General features: G+C 40.9%; 2 protein-coding genes across 3 annotated transcripts; both read right to left on the minus strand.

The window, feature by feature from the left end:
• Positions 1 to 576: 576 nt before the first annotated feature.
• On the minus strand, positions 577 to 5,319 carry mtx2 (metaxin 2). 2 transcript variants are annotated; one of them, XM_073481812.1, is made up of 10 exons: positions 5,167 to 5,319; positions 4,015 to 4,062; positions 3,865 to 3,911; positions 3,646 to 3,718; positions 3,242 to 3,318; positions 2,929 to 3,021; positions 2,780 to 2,818; positions 2,558 to 2,683; positions 2,369 to 2,445; positions 577 to 1,417 (listed from the first exon to the last, which is right to left on the minus strand). In XM_073481812.1, the coding sequence occupies exons 1-10, from the start codon at positions 5,204 to 5,206 to the stop codon at positions 1,258 to 1,260; spliced, it is 780 nt and encodes a 259-aa protein (XP_073337913.1). In that variant the 5' UTR covers positions 5,207 to 5,319; the 3' UTR covers positions 577 to 1,257. The 2 variants fall into 2 exon arrangements, with proteins under 2 accessions (XP_073337913.1, XP_073337914.1); XM_073481813.1 differs by lacking the exon at positions 5,167 to 5,319 and adding an exon at positions 4,352 to 4,490.
• Positions 5,320 to 8,377: 3,058 nt separating this feature from the next.
• LOC141009792 (homeobox protein Hox-D4b-like) lies at positions 8,378 to 9,836 on the minus strand. The gene is made up of 2 exons (XM_073482498.1): positions 9,395 to 9,836; positions 8,378 to 8,709 (listed from the first exon to the last, which is right to left on the minus strand). Exons 1-2 carry the CDS (start codon positions 9,834 to 9,836, stop codon positions 8,378 to 8,380), a joined length of 774 nt encoding a protein of 257 aa, XP_073338599.1.
• Between the last annotated feature and the right edge of the window lie 13,212 nt (positions 9,837 to 23,048).

Consider the following 23,048-nt stretch of genomic DNA (forward strand, 5'->3'; position numbering starts at 1 on the left):
TTAATCTATAAATAAATTCAGGCTATGGGGTCATGAGGCTCTTGGTGGCCTGAGGCTCCAGACAGGTCATGTGGTCTGAGTGGTCTAAGGCTGTGAACTTCTTCAGTTTGATGCACCTCTGTGTTTATTTCTCTCCGTCTGTCCGGTTGTCTGGCTGATGACCTGCAAGTGTGCAGCGTTCGGACACTGCGGGTCATCACTCATGATGTCACAGCTCCTGGAAGTTCAAAGGTCACACTCTGACCTCACAGGAAACCTGGAAGACAGACACTCGCTACGTCTGTCGCACACACACACACACCAACTGCTCAACTGGAGGGCAATCAGAGGTGATTAGACGTGACCATGGAGCTCGTCTGAGACCTGGAGGCAGACACAGTCAGCCAGGTGTGAACCGAGCTCCATACCAGGACTAAAAATAGATTGATTTTTTAATTAAAACATATTTTATGTGTTTGTTGACTTCAATGTTGAAACATTATTCAACTAAAAAACATGTCAAACACAGGATAAAATCTCTTTTTCATTTTGTAATATGCGTTCCAACATCAAATAATTAACAAAAGCCTCTCTATGTTGAATTCATGACATTTATTTTGTAGGCACTTTAAAATCACACAAAGAAACATTGGTGGAAAAACTTAATTATCATTATGTTCATGTGTTTTTGTACAGAAGAAAAGCAAGTATGCCTGCCTCGCATATTCTTACAAGCTTCTAAATTTCCTGGAAGGAAGAAAAAAACAGCAAAACATTTGACTTCAAGCCCGAGTCCTGCTGTGAAATTCATACCAAGACTCTCTGAGAGTCTGCAGCTATCTGTAAATGCACTATGATGCATGTAGACAGCATCTGTGTGTGCTAACAATGGGAAAAAAAGAGCATATAAATAAATCTTGGCCTCTGGGTTGGGAAGCATCCACCCTGCTGAAGCAACCTTGAGCCTGACCCCCGTCAGACCATCTACAGCCGGACTTCTGACCCTCCTTCCATACATGTGTTGTTAATACTTTCAAGAATCATATTTACTTTGATTTTTAGGGGACTATACCTCATCTATGATCCTCTGCACTTCTTTCAGCGGCATGCAACAATGTACAAGCTAGAAGCAAAATGGAGGATGAAAGCAAGATTCACAATGGGGCAGGTATGTGAGTATAAGCTGTTTTTAGCTTCGTAGTGCTACATTGAGGGAATAAGAGAGGGAGGGACAGAATGTACAAGGTGAGATAATACAGGGAGGTTATTCTGCGCTTTTCAAGAGCTCTTGTCTTCAAAGTAGGCCTGTTCGATGCGTCTGCAGAAGGACAGCAGGTTGCTGTAGCTCTTGATCCTCTCTGCCAGCTCTGTGCTGGTCAGTCTGGTGGTCAGTATGGTGAAGAGGTGACCAAACACCAACGCATCCAGTTCTGTAGGCCTACAACAAACACACACACATTTAATTTGTCACTGCTGAAATCAACCATTTCATTAATGACTTTAACTTTAATTTTTTTCTGCCAGAGAATAAAAAAAGATTACGTAAGCAATAACATTTTTAATTTGCTATAATGCACAACGTGTCATTTATAAATCAACATCTTGGTCATTATATATCAGGAATTTATCACATACAGTTAAAACTTGTACCAGTGATGAACCACAGCCTCTCTGCTTATACCAGGAATCTTCCTTGCTTCTACTAATCATTTGAACCACTTATTTCACTCTGCTGTATATGAGAACTAAAATGTTAAAAGAAGCAATGACATCAACTATTTTCGTATTGTAAAGTACATTACAAAAAGTTTTTTCATTTGTCTGAAGGCACATGCTGTGTCAAAGAAGTTCCACTTTCAGGTGATTAGGTCATTACAGTAATATACCACAAGGTGGTGCTAAAGAAAAACTGTCAGATGATTTAACACTTATTTCCTTTTAGCTTTAACTTCTATAAAGGATAGATACAGAGCAGAGGACTCAATATCTATATTGTTCAAGTACTGATGAATCCCTCCTCACTATGCCAACATATTGCTGTTTTGAAGCTATGACAGACAGACATCACTTCAAGAAGCTGCCAAGACTTTGTTGTTGATTCTGGCACCCCTGTGGACAAAATTGGTATGAGCGCCACTGCCTCTTGTCTTAAAAGTTCTTGGTCTGGTCCAGTGCATTTGTTTTTATTACTATTTTTACTTTTACTTTTCCTCTTCTTACAGCTGCAATCAGCCAAAAATAAAGAAAGACATATTCAATCTTCTTGCTGATGGATCTTTTGCTAATGTATGACATATAAAAGGCATCAGTATTAAATTGAGACTACTTCATAACCAAATAAAAGTTCCTGATTGTAAATTTAAATAGAGAGAGACAGACAGATACGTACTGTTTATTAAAGAAGTACGGTTGTGTTCCCAGCCTCTGTGAGAGAGCCTGGCAGCACTGACTCACATCCTCATAAACCTGAAACATATAAGAAGGCAGAAAGTTTACAAGAAAATAAATAGCATATGGGCATGACAACAACTGTAAAGCATGTGAGACATCAGACAATAATTGCAGGGTGGTTGCCAACCTGCTCCAGGGTCTTTCCTCCCCAGCCGATGGCGTTCATCTTCCTGCGAACCTCATACTGCTTCTGATAGGCCAGGATGTTACTGAGAGGCCACGAGTAAGGACTGCTGTATCTGGGGCGGGAGATCTATGCAAAACACATGCATATGATTAATAATACCAAAAATAAATCACTGCTACAACATATTCTTATTCATATACATATAAAGACAGGTATACACACCTCAGCAGCTGTCGCGTCATCACACCACTGGATATACAACTGAAGAGAGGAGAGGAGGTGTGAATGAGAAAACATTACCCAGAAATATTGATAACTGTGTCTAACTGTGTTGTAACAGAGTAATGTTTAAGCTGTATGTGTTTCTGTACCTCAGCAGTAAGCAGCATGTTGTTGACCAGCTCCATATACGCTTTCATTTCAGCCCTCTGAACATCATCTAGGCCGTCACTCAGAGAATGACCCTGAGAACCCAAACAAGCGCACAGAATATTTAATTTCTTACTTCTGATCTTAAATCAATCCTTTTTTTTTTTTTAAACTAATGAACAGAGTAAGAAACTATGAGTATTTCCCTCACATAATATACTTATAAAATTACATCAGTGACAACAACAGCTGATAAAATGTCTGAACATGTCTCTGAGCATCAAGCAAGCTGGGATGAAAATCAATGACACACACCTTAGCTTTAGTGAATTGCACTATCGGCCCCAGTTCTGACACCACCTGGTTTCCTACTTGGATAAAGGGAATCTTACCTACAGAGAGACAAAAGAAACACACACACAGAAGCAGACCATTAAAAACTACAGTTACTTTTGAAGGAGAAATCCCAGTGCCTATTACCACAAATCTCAAAAGACAGCTGTGAGTAGGTCTTAGAGTCTTATCCAGTAAAAACTGCTCTTAGTACATGGAAGTCATGACACTGACTTTACAGTAAAAGACAACCTAAATAGCTGAACACGTCTGAACCAGAGAGAGGTAAAGAGATATTGCAATCTTAGCAAATTCTGGGATTCAATTGTTATCATAGCATGACGCGACAGCAAGATAAAATCCACCTCTGCAGCATTCGTACTGACCAGAGGGTGACATGTATTCAGCATTTGCTCTGCAAGCCACCCGCACTGGTAAGTTGCACATCCTGAGGTAGGCCTGCACAGGAGAGAGACGGGACAGCAAAACAACATGATGATCAGTAAATATTCTACATTATCTACTATATAACATACAAATTCATAGAGAGGTATGACACAGTATGCTGATATATTTGAGGAGAACACAGAGAAAGAGGGCTTCACCTGAACAGCGAGAGATGAGGCGCAGTCTGACAGCAGAATCTGATCCTCTGTAAAAACACCACCAAAGTAATGTCATTGATTACAGTCACAGTCATTCCTCTATGGTGACAATTCAAACTGTTTCTCCATTTCACACATACTCTGACTTACCCTTCAGCGGTTGGTACAAGGTTGCAGTTTCAGGCCAAGGCTCAGCAGCTGTCAATGTCAAAAACAGACAGACGCACAATTATAAAGGTGAGCTCGGCTTATCAGGCTGTTAATGCTGGTGAGTAGCAGTTAACATCTATTTGATTGTTCAATACATTCATTATTAAATCAATGTTGCGTTGATTACAATCTAACTTTGCACTAACAGGCACGCCCCCCACAGAGGCCCAGACACCATACAGCACATACCCCATGTAAAGCTTAACTGAGATGAGACGCGTTTCACACATCCAGCCTCAATAAACGTGCTAATCGGACGAATATTGAAAATACACACTCTTCAGAAGTGAGATTAACTTCTCGGGAACAGTTCAGGAGGGTTCACATCGACGCCAGGCGTTTATAAAGCAACAAAAACACGAGTTACGCCGAAGGAGTTTAGGTAGAGTTGATACAACGATAGACGAGCCGTGTGAAATCCAAGATGGCGCCTGTTTTCTTCTCGACTCTAATGTTGTGCTGCTCAGCGACACTGCGCTCACTGCTGCCGCTGATGGCCGCAAGTTGTATTACAACAGCCAATGGTTCAGCACTATTATTGTTGCAATACAACTCCCAGCCACAAGAGGCAGCTACGAGCAGACCAGAGGAAGAAACGACTCGCCATATTGGCTCCTACGATGGTCGATACATTTAATATATTTTAGCCGCTGCTTCACTGGAGTAAGTCGTGTTTTTATAACTAAACACTTGGCTGTCATCGACGTTAATCACCCTGAACTGTTCCTCCTTCAATTTACTATCCTCCCCTTGATTTGTATTTTTTTTAAAATAACCAGAAAAATAATTAAATTAGCGTTAGACGTCCAAAACTGGTTCTATACTGGGCTAGCCATCTAGGACACGCAGCCAGTGTGGCAGTCCTGCACCAGAGCTAGCCTAGCCAAGCTAGCATTTGCTAGAGAAACAGTATAAGCTGGACACGGAAAGCCAACGTTACGGTTGTGAAACAGTCATGCTACGTGACATTTTATGTGTAATTAACTAATGTTATTAAAACAGCTGCATGGTTGTGGATGTTAGCTGATGTTAGCCGACCGAAGCTAGCTTAAAAAACAATAACAGACGCACGGAGTAAAGAAAACACATTACCTGACAACTGCGACACGAAGGCCTCTGCCGCAAGAGACATGGTAACGTTATAATATCCTTATTGTTAAATATTAATAATAATGAGGACAGATAAGGTCAATTCAACTGCATGCAAGTTTAAGGGCAAGTGCTTGTTCTGCAGTCACCGACGGGTCCGTCAGCGATTAATGTCCCGGGGAATAAATGTAACGCAAACTTTAGTTCCGCTTTACGCCTAAACTGGAGACATGTCCTCTGTAGTCATTCTGTGTGGGATTTCTGTCGTATTAAAAAATACAGCGATGTTTAGCCTTAAACTGGTCAAAATCAGCTTGAATCAGCTTTGACACAGTCTCAAGAACTGAACATTTAGGCTTTATAAACTGTAGTGTGTACAGATGGTTTGATTGCATAACGTCGCACAGGTATTCCTTGTGTTACCCCTGCCTGATAGGCTACTGATTTAATTAATGGTAATTAAAATCCGATTACATCACACATTGTTGTAATCCAGAGAAGTTTAAACTACTCCGAATATAATGTCATGTAGGCCTGTGCCTAGTCTGGAGATGGAGGTGTTGCTACACGGTCTTCATTTATTTCTCCTCCATGCTACAGTGCTTGGTGCAACCAGCAGGGGGCGTCCCTGCTTCACCGCAGTCAGACTGCAGAGGAGTTGGAGTGATGTACAGAAGCCAACATGCAAAGAGTGCAGATCACAGTATACAGCAACAAACAAATGGTTTGGTTTATATTCAGAAGAACTAAATCCTACATTTCTATTTTTGTCAATTTAATTTTAAATAAAATGTTGTAGTTTGTTGTTGTGATGATTGGCTGTCTGTAACAAATACATGCGCAACATGGGATCTGAGTAATGACTTCCAAGTCTGGAGTTGTTTGGGTTTTACTGAATTTCCCACAGCTGAGAAAAACAAGTAAAGCAGGCCTTTCTTTCAGTTCTGTTTGGCTGCTGTTTCAACTCGCAGACATGCACACCTTCAGAAGCTTTTCGTCTGTGAGTGATCATTTGAACTTCTGTTGGTCAGCTATGTGGTGGATCTCCAGCATGTGATAGATATTCCACGTTGTCAGCCCCTTTTCCTGCACATTTAACCCTGTCTGGAACGGAAGCCACCAATTAATGCCTCTCATTTCCCTTACATCCCACCACAAACAACACACGCACGCAAGCACAGGAGATTTCCTTCACCTAAAGTAACCCGCGTCGTCGCTTTGCCGCGCGTAAACAGTGCGTAAAAAGAGCCTCCGAATGACGAGGAAGAATTTAAACCATGCCGAGACGGTTAATATATGTCTGTCGTGTTATTATTACAGTAATATGTTAACAAGTCAATTCAGTTTAATTTATATCGCCCAAAATCACAAATCATAATGCCTCAGTGTACGACACCCTCTGTCCTTAAACGAGTAAGGAAAACTCCCAAAAACTCAGGTTAGAAAATCGATTAAACATTTTTAATTCGTCTTGTAAAAATCTACTTAAATATTTAAACGCAAAAGCAAATCTTGAGTCGAGAATTCTGCCTCCAACACACTGTGTCTGTGATGCTACTTTATCTCTGTCTTGGCTTAAGACCGCAGTTAAAGCAAACTGTCGCTCGAGTGATTAAACGTTACGCATCGCAGTTTATCCGCGGAACACATTTTAAATCCTCCCACGGGAGAAAAATCCTCCCATTTTAAAAAAGCTCCTCAGCAGAGACATCACGGACTCTCCAGCTATTAGTCTTGGCTCACCTCGTGCGGCCTGACGCTCCGTTAAATCAAGGCTGTGACAAAGATCGTGTATATTACAGAAGATCGCTCTGTTACCAGAAACTCCATAGGCCTTTCAAACGCGCGTGAGCCTAAGATGAATATTATGAATTCGTCTTTCATAAATCATGTTCAGCGTAATTTCTGCGTCACTTCCGTCGATCCTCACTCACCATCACGTCACTCGTCAACACAGAAAAAAGTCATCTATCCTCCGCTTAAATACGCTCACAACACAGATGCGTGTGTGTGTGTGTGTGTGTGTGTGTGTGTGTGTGTGTGTGTGTGTGTGTGTGTGTGTCTGTGTGTGATGAGAAAAATATTCACACACTTTTTTTTTGTTTTTTGTCATTTTTATCATCTAAGTATTTTATCAAAACATTTCCACATATAAAAATCTTACACGAAGAGTTTTTTTCTCTGTCACATACAAAAGAAGAACAAAGATGCTGCTACAAAGAATAAAATATGCTTCTAAATAATACAAATAAAATAAGTACTGGCGTAGGCTATTACAATAATAATAATCATAATAAAGAAAACACAATAGCATATTGAACTGGAATCAAAGAGAGAACACACTCCTCTAAAATGCAAAGCTGTTATGTTGCTTCAGAGAGTTTTTATTTCAAAGCTCTCAGTGCTGAATCAAATAACAAAACGTTTTCAGAAAGTTCTGTTCGTTAAAACCCTGTAACCCTGAGAAAAGATGTTGGATTTACAGTCAGCGTCGTGCACCAAAAAAACCTGCCTCCATTTAGGCTGTTTTTTATGTATTATTTCCTCCTGTATGTGCGTTGAAATGTATGACTTTCCCCCAAAATTATTACAAAGTTCATTCAACCTTTGGATATTAAAAAACAAAACAAAAAAAAAAACCCAGCATGATATGGCTGCTCATCCTACTACATATGCATTGTTTTTGGGATGCTCCTCTATGTACAAAATAAATGCTAAAACATTATTTGTTCCCACCCTCCTGCAACTTTCTGTTCTCTTCTGTTTCGCCTCGTTAAGCGCCAGTTTGTGGAAACAACATTTTGGTAATGTGCATATACATAATTTACGCTTAGGTAGCTTTTTTTTTCTATATAAAACCCTGTATTATGTTTACCCTGTAGAAATAAAAACCCTGTTTTCTCCAAAAGACACAAACCTCTCCTGGGAGAGTTTGGCACGACTGCAACCGACAGGCACTCTCTGCTTTTGAAACGGTTCCTGTCAAGACCATCTACAACCTCGAAGTTCACCTAAATTAAGACATTCATTCATTCATTAAATATTGGATGCTACACAACAGAATAAACGCTTCAAAGTAAAAAGAAAAGCTGAAATAAAACGCAAATGTATTCATAAAGCGTTACTGAGGCAAACAGATGGAGAGCCTGTAGTTTTAAAGCGGTTAAGAAATGTTTCAGTCAGTTCTGGAGAGTGAAGGCGCAGCACGGCGGCGTCAGACACTTATCACCGCCTTCACGCTGCTGTCGTCACTGCTGCTGCTGCTGCTGCTGCTGTTGTTGTTGTTGTTGTTGTCCGTCGCCTTCTTGTTTTTGCTCCGTCCTTTGGTGTTGGGCAGCTTGTTGTCCTTCTTCCAGCGCATGCGCCGGTTCTGGAACCACACCTTCACCTGCCGCTCGGACAGGCAGAGCGTGTGGGCCACCTCGACGCGGCGGCGGCGCGTGAGGTATCGGCTGAAGTGGAACTCCTTCTCGAGCTCCAGGACCTGCTGGCGCGTGTAGGCCGTCCGTAGCCGCTTCGGCTCCGGGCCCACGTGGTTGGGATTAACTGTAAACAAACAAGCAGACAAAAATAAATAAGTAAATAAATAAATAAATAATAGAAAACGAGAAAAAAAGGAAGGAAGAATTGAAGCGTATTTTACGATTTTTGTTTTCTCTTACTCATTTATTTTGTGTCGGATTATGAATATTAGTGTTAGCCGATTTTTATACTGGTGCACAACAATACCATCTACACTACATTTGGCAAAATTAAATTAAATTAGCCTCTAATCCTCGCGTTTTTATATTAAATGTGAACATTTTTGCAGGTATTATGGTGCAGTATTTTTTGTGGTTTCACCCAAACTTTCTCCCTTTTTACTTTTAACTCGCAGCTTTGTGTTCTGCCGCAGGGTTGCACACCACACACACACACACACACACACACACACACACACACACACACACAAATGCTGTGACAGGGCCATAAAACTTTATAGGGGTTGTAATTCTCCCTGACTCTCACTGAGATCATAAATAACTCAACAACAAAAAAAGGGGGCTGCTTACAAATGGACAAAATACTGGAAAGAAAGAAAGAAAGAAAGAAAGAAAGAAAGAAAGAAAGAAAGAAAGAAAGAAAGAAAGCATCTGGCGAAGAAGAAGAAAAACATAAACATGGGAAACATCAGACTGACTGAAATGATGAGCAAATGAAACGAAGAGTGTGAATTTAGAGAGATACTCACTCTGTGCGACGTGCACCTTCTTCATCCACGGGTAGACAACAATAGGCGGCTTGTCTCTCCCCTGGCAGGCCGTTTTCCTCTGCACCTGAGCGGGCTTCGGGCAGGTCATCCAGGCCTGGCACTGCAGGTCACCCACGGGGAACCTCTGCTTGCCGGGCGCCGCGTCTGTCTCCCTGTAGCCGGGGAAGGGCGCACCTTGGCGCTGCGAGTGGTCCTCTCCATCCTCCCGCTGGTGTCCCTGCAACGAGTGTTGATAGCCGGTTTGTTGTGGTGTGTACGGAGGCGGAGGGGGCTGCATGGACTGATAACCTCCTCCATAACTACCACTACTGTCCTGGGGGTTGTTGTAATACCCCCCTTGGTCACTAAAATTACTGTAATCTTCTTCACAAGGCGGGAACTGCGGCTCAGCATATTTACAGCTCACCACGTAGGACTCCATGATTGATTTATAGCGAGGTTGGTAGGAGAATACTAATTTTTCTTTCTCTCCCCTCTCTCTGTCTCTTTTTCCCCCTCTGGCATCAAGCCATCCTGCGGCTGTCAAATAGACGGACGGCCATGCGGGACACGTGACCCTGCGGGCAGCCAATCAGAGGCGGCACTTTGGGTTGTTTATGTCAGACGTAATGGGATAATTTGGAGGGGGGGCGGGGGGGCTGCTCATTATAGGGCTAATGAAGATTTGGTGGCGGGGAAAAATGGTTAAGAAAAGATGTTTGTGAAACTGAAAAAGAAGATTAAGAATCCAAATAAGACCTCTCATTGAGTTTAATTACTAGGGAATTAATTAAATGTGTTTTTATCTGTCTATCTATCTATCTATCTATCTATCTATCTATCTATCTATCTATCTATCTATCTATCTATCTATCATCCACTCCTCCCCACCCCCTCCCTCACACAGCAGCACCTATTGAAAAACCCCTCGGACTGTAGATTTATGACTTTTAGCTGAATGACTCTTACCCCCACACAGATGGCCGGAGCTGAAAAATTAATCTGGCCCATATTGAGGGACGGCTGGGGCCATATTTGGCCTTGTGGCGAGTCAAAGGATGGACAACAAAACATGGGCCGGTCAGAAAGGCCTCCAACATAAAGAATGAGATAAAAGGTTCCCAGACAGTGACTAGTAGTTGGCTTTGTTAGGCCAGGGGTCAGCCCGAGGTGTCCCGTTCACCACCACCAACCAACTCAGAGCAGTGGAGGGTGGAGGGAGGAGGGAGGGTTAAAAAAATGCATTGCTTGTCTTGGAAAAATGATGCTAAAGCAAGCTGAACGACAGATAAATGCGACAGGGGGTGAGAAATGAAATCACGCTGGATAAAAAAATCGAAGAAGGTGAAGGAGATAAGTGAGAATATGCTAAGTTTAAGCCCTCACACGAAGACACAGTCATTAAGGCTTTCATTCTGTGAATATTTTGTCTTTTGTCTGAAAGAGAAAACCCGTCCCTGCAGTGAGGAGCAGACCACGAATCCTCCTCTTATATCCTCCAGGTTTTTCATGAGGATTTTCTGCTCCGAGGATGCTGCTGCAGCAGGTCTGATGCTCAAGCCAAAACCTCTTAACATGTCCTGCTGTATATGTGCTATTACTTCTGCCTAATCCAGCCTGTAATAATGCTCCAATAAAGAGGAAGAGGAAGAAAGTGTCTTGGCTTGGCTGAGGTATTAAAGGGAGCTCATGCAGAGGGTGTAATGGGTGTGAAGATCTTGGCATGGCTGATAGAGTGAGAATGAACTACAGCCTCCCTGGGCTTAATCTATCTGATCTAATGAGTCATTTGTTCAGAATGGCTCATAATGAATGACTGAGAATGACTCATAAGCTACAATATTAGTAATAAAGTGGCAGAATCTCACTGTTTCTGTCAGTTTGAACAGTTTCCCCTTTGATTCAGGCAGTGGTGGAGTATGGAAACAAAACCTGGGTGTTGAATGAGTCCCTTGCTTCATCTTCCACTGAGCTGTTATTGAGCAAAGCGCTTAAACCCTGTTTTCTCAGTGGGGAAGTGTTAGTGAAAACCAATGTGCTCTGAAAAGATTATTCTTCACAGCAGGATTTTGAACCACAACTTCAAATTTGAGATATTTCACATCGTATTTATAGGAACTACTGTGCTTAAATACTTTAAAATATTAGGCGCGCTGCAGAAGTAAAAGCTTCATCAGGGTTGCATGCGCATGAGCACCCAGATGAATTGTATTGTATCATTGAAAAATGGCTGACAAGCTACCAGACATGTAATTAAGTGGCAAAATCACACATTTTATTTCCCCTTTGTTTCATAGGCAGTGGTGGGCTCGGAAAACAAAACCTGGGTGTAGAATAAATGACAAAAAAAACATATTTTGCAATTGGAAGTGCAACTTTTTTATTTATTTTTTGCCCACAGGAGGATTTTCAGCCACTTTATTGTTTAAATCTTCAATTTCAGACATTGAGCATCAAATTTATAGGGAGTACTTTGCTTGAAATATTACAGACACATCAGCTGAAGAGGCAGATTTCTAGCAGGTCTATACGCACATCAGAACCCACATCGACGTGACGTGTTGTTGAAATTGGCTGATAAGCTACTGGATGAGTAATAAAATGCCAAATCTCACTTTACACACATTTTTTTCACAATTTTTAAACTAAGGTTTAGTTTCATAGTCCGCAAAACATTTCTGGAGTTTCACAGCGAAACAGTGTTGCAGCATTCTCCTAATGCAACAACTGAAGTAGATGGGGACATAATGAAACATAAAATTGCTCAAGCTCATCCAGCCGAGTCTGCAGAAGCCCTGAGATCCCAAGTTGATCTGAAAAGAGGTAAAGCCAAAATCTTCACTGTTGCTGCAAAGCTAAAAGCGTTAGCTTGGCGTCTGAAGTGGGTGCACGAGCCCAACCGTGCATTGAGGGTGTCGATAACAGCTTTTCAAATACATTTCGGATTCTTCGGATACATTCTTTTGGAGACTCGGTTTACACTGGACAAGCTTTTTTTATTTTGGTTGTTTCTTTACATTTTAAAACAAGTCCCCAGCTACTTCAGCTGTTTTAGGAGAATCCTGCAACACTGTTTTGCTCCAGAAATGTTTTGCAGACTACGAAACTAGAGTGGATAATGACTGAATTTTCATTTTTGGGTGAACTGCTCCTTTAACTCATAAACAGCTGAGAAGTATGAATTGTAGCAGTTTAACAGAAAAGCATGACTAACAAAGCCAACACAGTGTTAACAGTCCTCAGCTTTTCATTCCCCTTCTGCTGGATTTTGATAGATGGTTAGTCATCGCCCATAGACTCCCCTAGAACCCAATCTGTGACCGAGGCAGCTCCACACACATTCGGTTCTACAGGGTATATATAGGCGAAGGTTCACTTCACGGCTGGCTGCTGATGACTTCTTTTTTGCTGCTGACAGTGATTTACACTCACATGTTCTCACACAGACCCTTTTTTCGTTGTATTTCTTGTGACTCTGCCTCGAAACACAGCAAAGACGTTTCTATTGTTCAACATATGATGCATCAGTGTCGTTGTATAATTGATGGAAACCATTAATGGCGTTGTAGCACGTAGCATTTAGACATCAATAACACATTAAGGCACACCGCATTAATTCTACTACACATGTGTAATTACTGTAAGCAAGAGAGACCATCATGTAGGAGACTGGCAGCCTTAACTGAGCGCCGTGGACGAGCTGGATGTTAGGTTGAGAAATCTGTCTTGTGGCTCAGCAGGAGAGTGATTTACAGAAGAGAATAGCAGGAGGGGGAGCTGCTCGTCCTCTGGAGCTCAAAGTTTAAAAACACCAATGAAAGGATTTATGATAAACAGCAGCATTAACAACACTAATAGATAAGTGGTGTTAAAGCGAGTCGGCCGTGTATTGATGTTTGTACTCTCTCCATCATAATACGTCAGTCAGCTCGGCACTGCAAGAGCATTTCTAATTAGTATGTGACCTTGATGGTAACAGCACCTATAGCTCTCTCTTTTATATGCTGATGCTGGACTGGAAAAATAGAGTGTGAAGGAAATTGTAAAACTGTGAGGTCAAAATGAAAGATTTGCTTTAATAGAAGATGTGGTTTATGGTTTTTGAAACATTTGTCGACAACCAGGGAAAAAACCTCTTTTACAGCAGCTGGTAAATCCACCGTTTTCACATTTTCATCAGCCACCCAGTCAGACCACGGTACGCGTCATAGGCTACGTAGCGTATTGTCGTTTCTTCAAAATGTGTCCTATCATGTTTTAAATAACGTTTATGGTGCAGTCACAAGCGAAGCCAATGACCACAGTTCAAGACTGTGTTTCAACATTTCTAAATGTGAAAGCACTGGATGTTTTTTACAGGTGAACGCAATGTTTCAACATTTGTAAGCGTGACACCACTAGATATTTTTAAGGAGACCTTGGGACCATTTCCTGCCATGTCTGTCACGACAAAGAAAGTAATATTTTTGAAATCGGAATGTCTCCAGCAGTAAATCCTGGTGTTTTTAAGGAGACATCGGGATGTCTTCAGCCATGTTTTCGGCAACCAATACGGGTATATTAAAGGTCCAAATTGTAAGAAAGTTGATTTATGAGCATCATTCCTAACTCCTAACCCAAGGCGTCAGTATTTGGAATTCTTACAAATTGGACTTTTAAGTCAAAACATGACGTCATCCTAACCATAACCAAGTTGGTTTTGAGCCTAAACCTAACCGGATCACAAGCACGGAAGTGTTACAAGATAAAATTGCAAATTAAACCTAAAGAAATGTTAAAAAACATATACTGGGTTGAATGAGGGCTGGTCACTAAAGAAGCGACCAGCCGCAGTGCAAACATCTGCAGTTATGGGTTATTTCTGAACTTGGCCCGGATGTCAGATTAAAGTTAAAGGGAAGATTGCAATGCTCATCTCATTCAGATCCTGCTGAACATTTATGATCTGTGGAAGCACTGAAGGCTTTATCCAAGGATGCTTGAGTTAAGATTACAATCAGGCAGTCAGCACAGATTTACATTAAAGTTGGTGTTGTTGTCACTGTCTCATTCTACACTGTTTCTGCTCGGGCACATACTAAATAAAGGGTCAAATACATATATATTGATGTATTGATTCATCAATGCCCCACGCTCCACTGAAGACAGCATTATCCTCTTTTTCCATCCCCACACATCACATTAATGTACACATATGCACATATACGGGCTTGTTGTGCGTGAGTACCGACTGTAAGGTGCCACAGGGATTTTTCCTGTTTCAACTTCTTGCCTGGAGCAATTTTCTGGGGCTCATTTTGGCTGTTTACATTTACTGAATTCCCATGGTCGCCTGAACGAGGGGCTGCTGAAAAACCAGCCTGAACCATTTGTTGCAAGAGGGAAAAAAAAAAAAAGAAGCTTGTGTGAGAAGTGAGAGAAACAACAAAGAAGAGAGCTTTTATGTAAAAACAAGATGGTTAAACAGAAAAGAAGCTGTTTTTAATGGATTTGAGAAATGGAGATCTGCAGATGAAGCACTAATGCCCACCAATCTATTCAATTTCAGGACTATTAATCCATGCCTCAGCTCTAAAAAGAAAAGGACTTTGACCTAAAACTTTCATTTTTCACAATTATTCCAGCCCTAAACTCTCCTGCTGAATGGGGCGTTTGGAGACCTGGAATCATTAGCTCGCACCTTCTGAATGGGGCTCTGAACTTTCGAGGCAACAACAACAACAGAGTGATGTTTCGCTTTTTGAAAGAGCATTCTTCTTTAAGAATGTAGCCTAGCTGCCGTCGGGTCGAGGGAGGGTCAATCAGAATCGTTGACCGCTGGTTCACCGTTTCATTAGTCCTCGCGCTGGACAGGGCAACGCAGGGGCTCGAGCTGGGGACCACGCAGAGTTCACGCGGCCTGCGGGAGTCGCGAGGGCCATTGTTCCGATGGTTTCTGCCCTCTCTCTCTCCCTCTCTCTCTCTCCCTCTCTCTCTCTCCTTTATTATTGTTGTGTAAACGCAAATGCTGGTTTGAAATTAAAGGGTTAAATTGGGAGAAAATGAGGATTATTTTACATTTAATTTATTTTGTTTTTTCGTGGAAATTAAATTGATTTCTCTTCCTGATTCCTGAAGCTGCCGTTTAATCACAACACATGTCAATTTTCAATTACTGGTAAGAGTATCGATTAACTCCAGGACGAATATTCCTAGAAGCTATTATTCACCTTTTTTTCTTTGTAGCTCCATATTCAGCCTCTCTTAAAATCTTCATTTTGTACTTTACGCATGGCTCCAGGCCCTGATCTCAACCACAAACAGTATAAACAGCCTCTCACGCAGACAGCTCATTACCCTTTAAATCAAACTCTTCGATAAATCTCATCCACACTCGGCTTCTTGTGGTATAAAGCCATTCAGATGTGGGCTTTTCTTTCTGGGGTCGTTTCACTTTTTCATCTTAGACAGGCTGACCGCCGGCTCACCCCTCCGCCCCCGGCCCTCTGCCGGGTCAAAGCCGAGCTGAGAGCAGCTTTAACCCGGTTTAGACATTAACTGCGACCTCCAGCCCCCTTTGCATGGGAACCCGGGCGCGCACCGTCTCGGACTGACCACGAGTAGAAAAGCCGAGAAAAATACAGACTGTAAATTAGGATGAAAAGATGAAATCATGGAGAGCCAGGACTGTAGAAATTTTAGATTTATTTTATGCGTAAATTTGAATGTGAATCTGCGGGAATCTCGGAACAATATGACATAAATACGATCGATTTAATAGCTCTGAAAAAAAGAAGAATTAGCCGGATCATATAACCGAAAATTATGTTTTTTACTAAAGAACTAAGTCTGTTTCATAGACTGAAATAATAGTGCCAATACATTTAAAATAATACAGTGAAGAAATGATTATTATTTTTATTATTTATCCTCGTTTTCTAAATATTTCAGGCTGCAAACTAATAATTAATAGAAGTTAGTAGAAGTTATTCACTTTGACCAACAGCTCAAATATAAATATCTGATGTGTGACATAAAAACTTTAGATGCCTGTTTGTATAATGCTGCAGAATATTAGACTATTTAAATGCCGGGTAACATCATCCTTAATAAACGGTAAATGCATCATTAAATATACTTCAGTTAAAAGTTATTTCACTGTTAGTAAACAATAAAAAATATTAAGTATTTATTGTAAAGTTGCAGCTGATGTTTATGATAATTAAATGGTTAATAAATTCAGTGTAGTTCATTTCTTAATATTATTTGGATGGTCATCATGTTTATAAAGCAGTTCGTTGTTTGTTAACTAAAGTCGAATTAACTTTAATTTAACCTTTTATCAGTGGTGGTTATTAAATTGCCGTTTTCTGCAATAATAGCTGAAAAAATGAATTAAAAATTGGTTACAACAGAAAATAATCAAATAAATTTCGTCCTTTCCGACACATTTAGCCACATTTGTGCAGAATCCACTGAAGCCTGTGCTGCCAGCAAAAAATCTTCTACAACCCCGAAGATGATCTGATTAAATGTTGTTTAAAAGATCAACGTGTCTGTTGTTATTTTTCCTGTCCTGATGTTGTGAAATCATAATGTCCTCCTTGTCATAAACTGGAGCTGACTTCTGTTTACAGCCCGCAGAGGAGTGAAGCTCGGACTGAGCAGAGACCGTCGTAAAGATTTAACATCTAAACTCCTGATAACACACACACACACACACACACACACACACACACACACACACACACACACCGATATACGAGCAGAATAGGAAATCATTTTTGAATGCGGCAAACACAAACTGCAGAGAAACGACGGACTAAAGTTACTAAAGTGAAACTTCTCTAAAATGTGTTTTCTGACACCATCTCGTCAGTTTCATCTCACTGCTATTTAAATTATTATTATCATGTCGTTCCTAAATGGTGGATTATGATTTCAAAATCCTAAAAAATTATAATCCTCAACATCTGGAAGAAGAAAGTAAAGGTTTTACTGTGAAACTGTAAATGATTTTACGGAAATCGTGCACACTCACACACACACACTTGCTGTTTCGTGTTAAAACATGGAGCTCCAAAGGAAAAAAAAAATCCGAAACAGAATCCTGCGGGGCTGATATTTGATCCACCACCTCTCTGCACTGTGGTGAGGGCAGATATTGAATCTATCATCCTGAGAAAGTCCTTGAATGTTTTGGATTATATGAAATAAAAGACTTTAAACGTCTGAGAAATTAAAGTTTGACGTCATGAATCGACATTTTTTAGGATCTGAAAACAGAACGAAGCTAAATTATTTAATAATCCTGCAGCGCTGGTGAGCTCTGTCATACACTGACCGGTTGTGTTGATGTCGCAGCAGTTTTAGAAATTAAAATAGAAAACATTAACAAAATATCTTAAACAAGCCAATTCGACGTCTTACCACTTAAACACACCTTGAATTTCACCCAATCAAAGCCTTGAAAGTTATTGAATTTGATGTCCGAGCGTCCTGGAGGATGTTCAGTCAAAAACTACAACATTTGGAGCGAGTTAATTAGATTATATGTTGGACTACAGGTGGATCTCTGGACCCTCTCCAACTAGGGGCCCTTTGGGTGCCCCCCGGACCACAGCTTTAACACCCCCACTTCCACCTCTGTCCCACCGTCTGCCCCCCCTGCGCCCGTACAGTCATAACTTCATATCTGTGCCAAATATGAAAAAGCAGGACGCACTTACTTGTTCTGTTCTGATCTCGCGTTATCGTTCGTTACTGTAAAATCCCGTTGAAGCGGATCGAAGCTGATTATCGGAAGCGATCTTGTTGTTTCTCTCTGCGACACAAAGAGCATTCTGTTGATTTCGGACAAATATCGGCTACCAATCCCATCTGGCCGCCTGTCGGCTATTCTCTCTGAGTTATATTTTGGGGCTTGTCAAACCGCCGGCAATAAAACACACTTTATTACCGTCACGTGCTCAGTTTTTTTTTTCTCCTCTGCTCCCACGCGGGTTCATAAATTATTAGGTGCTGCACCGAGAGCCACTTTATTCGATAATGGCGCCAAGGAAGAAAACACTTTAATCTCTGGGGGTGTGTGCTGCTGGAGATTAAAAAATTAAGCGCTTTGTGCTCAGTTCTGAGCGGTTTTTCTTCCTTTTTTCGATTTTATTTGGTGTTTTTCTTTTAGTCTGTGGAGTTTAATAGAATTATCTGCCTTTTATCTTATCTTCGGGCTTTTTAATTGCTTTAATAATGGAAGGCAACGCGTACTCTTTGATAAAATCATGCTGGAGGTTTATGAAAGCTTCAAATCCGTGCGTAAAAGTGATATTTCGTGTGCGTAAAACCAAAAGTCTGAGTTCGGTCGCCCTGCGTGTTGAGCCCCCCTGTGGGGTTTTAGCACTGCAGTCCTTTTCCTCCAAAACAAGCAGAGACTGAACGCTGTTTGCATTTTTCCGGATGTTTCTGGAATGCTGTTTGGAGCATTTGTTTCCTGCTTTGATTTCCGTAAATGGGGAGCAATAAAGCCATAAAGTGGCTCTGTGAAAACACACCGCGCCTCTCTGTGTGTGGCTGCGGGTCAGCTTTTGCGGCTGCTGAGAACATGCAAGTGTCAAAACAATCAAATAAAGCAACAGTTACACATAAAAAGATTTTTTAAAATAGGCCCACTTGAGATTACTTAATGATACTTTAATAACAAATGGATTAGTGACGCTAAAATTTGGATAAAATGGCATAAAACGTTTGGAATTTAGCCAAATAAGGGCGCATTAATTGAGCCATCTGTCTATAAATAAATAGCACATATCTCACCTTTATTTCAATCAGGTGCAGCAAAACACAGTCTTTAAATGTCTTTGTGCAACTGCTTTTCTTTTATTTAATCGTGTTGGTTGCATAAATATTGCAAAAATACACCTAAATTGTTCAGTAACCGCGTAATTAACCGTTAAATAAATGAATAACAACGCGCAGGATAAGGAGAATGTGTGCTTTGGCCGATAAGATGTTGCATGTCCAAGAACAGCAGTGCTAAAAGAACCAGGTTTCTTTTATTTCCTTTAATTAACAAAGTGTCACCGCTGGTTTTTTAAAGCTCAGCCCACTTGAATCTGTGATTTACAGCGCCTCGGCTTGGCGTCCTGCCTAATAACGCCTCCCAGCTGCTGGAACATGAAATCACGTCCAGACTGAAAACAGAAATGTCCCGGGACAACAGGGGCGAGGTGCATTCAAGGTAACTGGGAGAGGAGAGTTCTCATGACCTCCAAGCTGAATGAACTGGAGGGTGAGGGGGAATGAGATGTGGTTGATGAGAATCTGTTTACTGATGCTGGTGGAGGTAATATCATTCATGAATCTGTAGCGCCATCTAGTGTTTAAAAGAGACACAACAGCGCCAAAGGATGCAGCAGCAGGTCTGCAGTGTTTAGTCGCTTAGAAGGATGTAGAAGGAGTATTTCTGGATATTATTTGTTTCAGTTATTTGTGCTAATTATCGTCCAGATCGAGGGATGCACGATATGGATTTTCTACAGCCGATACTGATGATTACCTGCTTCTCATGGCCGATACTGAAAAGATAATGGATAATGGGGTTTTTTTCTAAGACTTACAGATTTGTTCCCTCCTCTCTTAACCCTTGAGGATCATGTATTCAGGCTGCACTTGCTACACAAAGTGTGTCGACGTCATTCTTGTTAAGCTCATAGAAGCAGTTTGGCTTTGTGTTATCATCTATAGTCATCAGCTGTGATTTCAGTATATCTCTATATACAGGTCTGCATCAGGTCTTCATGCCGGTTAGGAAAAACCTTGGAATCATTGTATTTAAAGGGGCTCTGTGTAACAATCTGTAGTCATTTAAATGTATTAATCACTTTTTGGGATATTGGCCAAAAGCCAGACTTTCTCCATGTCTCTCAGTTGCCTATACAATGCTGTGGATGATTTGTTATTTAAGATTTAGTTATGAATTGCTGCTGAAGGACTCGGGTCGGCGACGGTCCAAAGGGTGTGACTTTATGCACGTTAACAGAGAGCAACAGTAGCTAACTTAAGTTGAGAAATGGAGTCCTCTTACATAAACAGTACAACAGATAAGTTCAGCAGAGCCGCTTTAAATATAAGACCTATTTGGAGTTACAAACATATAGAATAGAGCAGCTCTGATGGAGCTTTGTTAATCCTTTCTGACAGTTGGCACCCCCTAGTGGCTGTTAATAGCAACAGCACTCCTAGCATTTAATTTTTTTAAAATAGGATACAACTGGACATCCATCAACATCCATCACTTCAAATTCAAAGCCACAGAATCAAAATGGTTCTATTCTTTTCTTTGATAAGAGGAATGGACTCAAACCCATTTTAGTTTTGCACCCCTGGTGTTGTTAGACGATGAATAAAGGACAAATCATACTTATTATACCTCACACACTTATATTTGTAATAATCTTTGTGTTAAATCTTATACAAAATTAGTTTAATCTATGTAAAGCAGTCTTTAAATAGCCTTTGGTTTTTCCTTTTTGTTCTGTTACCTGTATCAGATGATGATGATGGCCGTCTGCTTCACTTTAAACGGCTCAGTTCTGCAGAATAAACAAATAAAAGACTCATCTGTGAAATGCAGAAGACTGAGCTCACAGAAATGAGAAATTCTGCCAATAAACATGAAAGAAAACTATCGACCAATGTCCCATATTATCAGTTCTTAAAATGTTGCTTTATTGTGCAGCAAAATGAGGTTTACTCAGTAAAAAAATCAGGCGTTGAGGACAAACCTGCGGGTTGTTTTCTTCTTCATAAACCTCTGTCTGAATGTGAAGTCTTTGCACCCTCCTGCAGGGACACAGAGACAGACATGTTCTCAGGGGGACACAAACACTCTCAGGCTGTCTTTCTGTCTCTCTTGTGTCTTTTCTGTCCGTCTCAGGCTCTAATTTAATGTTTGTCTCCTTCTCTGCGTCACTGTCCTCCCCATCTCCTTTTGTCTCTTTGTTTCTCCCTCTCACACACATTGACACATAAACCCACGCACACACACACACAGATCTGCTGCTGCATTGCAGTAGGTTGTAAATACTGAGTGACAGCTGAGCTTGACTGAGCAGCACCAGTGAAATACTGTCTTTGTTTCTCTCTCTATCTCTCACACCCCACCTTCTGTCCTCAGGAGGGGGGAAAAAGAAATGTGAAATTCAGGAAAGGAAGAAATACTGTCTCTCTGTCTCTTTGTCCGTCTGACACTGAGGCTGCCCTCATAAAAACCAGAACGTCAATGAAAACAAAAAGCACGGAGGAGAGGATTCCCTCTGTCTGATTCCGTCCATCTGTCCAAGTGCGTTTTTATGGAGGAGGAACGAGAAATTCTCTTTGACAGAGGCCCCGAAATGTTTCTTAAAAGCAGTATGAAGAGCTGAAAGCCTCAAATGGAAAAGGAAGACATCTTCTGATCATCTGCAGAAGGCAGAAACCTTTTCACGACACCTAAATAACCATTTTTGGAGTTTTTTCTTGTTAAGAACCTCAAGTTTTCTTTTCGTTTGTCAGCTGAAAGACACACATGAAGCCACTTTTCGGATAAACAATGTATTTGTGGATTTAACACCTCCTTTTCTATGAAAATGGCCACGTTTATGTACATGTGCATTTAAAAATATGGCTTTAATGTGTCTAATGATCACTTTGAGGACTGCTCAAGGGCAGAAACAGCCAACAACAACCTTTAGTTATATTCTTATCAAGCTTTCACTAATCTGAAGCATTTATTGGTTTGTACAGACAACCACACACTTAGATCTACATTAACTTGGCCTGGTAATTGTGACAAAATGCAATTGTGTTATGACACAAAAATGAGTCACACATGATGATGCGTTCGCCTTGTAACCCTTTCTATCAGCTTTGCGTCTTGGTTCGAGCATTTGGAGGTACAGGGACGGTTTAAAGGAGGTCCAGAGGTTGTTTTATAACACTTACAGACCTGCGAATAGTATCTCTGAATATACAATCTATTCATATTAGAATTATGTGCAAATGCAACTACTTTTATTTTGAAAGGCTAGTGAAAAAGACACATTTAGCTGGTGGAAGCATGCAAAATAAACAGCCTAATACCACCATTATTCTGAAGTCCAATAATAAAACCCTGCCTACTGAGTGAATCTCATCTATTATGCAACATGCACTTAAAGCATATTGATCCGTGAACATTAATAACACAACAATCCACAGCAGATCATGATGGCTGTATTAAATCTACAGCCAGGAGCATCAGTAACTGGATATCTGTTCGTTTTCACACCACCATGCTGATAAATTGCAGTTCAGATGTCAGAGTGTTGCTCAGTGTTGGTACCTGATGCGAGCCGCCGTCTGCTGGACTCCATTTTCCTCTGCAGCATCCTGACAGCAACACAACAGGACAGGGAACAAAATGAAAAACTCAAGAGAGATAAAAATCAGTCAGAAATCAGTGGAAACGACATGTGTCTGCAAGAAGTTTGGAAAAGTAGAACTAGACAGTCGAAACAAAGAAGAAGACGTGAGTTAAATCAATATACGCATCTGTTTTTTTCACATCCTGTCGGTAATAATCGTTATTTAATGTGCGATGCGTGTGCACGAGGAGTGTTAGTACATCACTATCTGACATTAAAGCATCACATCGAACGAA

The sequence above is a fragment of the Pagrus major genome, chromosome 15 (assembly GCF_040436345.1).
Source record: "Pagrus major chromosome 15, Pma_NU_1.0".
Taxonomy (NCBI): Eukaryota; Metazoa; Chordata; class Actinopteri; order Spariformes; family Sparidae; genus Pagrus; species Pagrus major.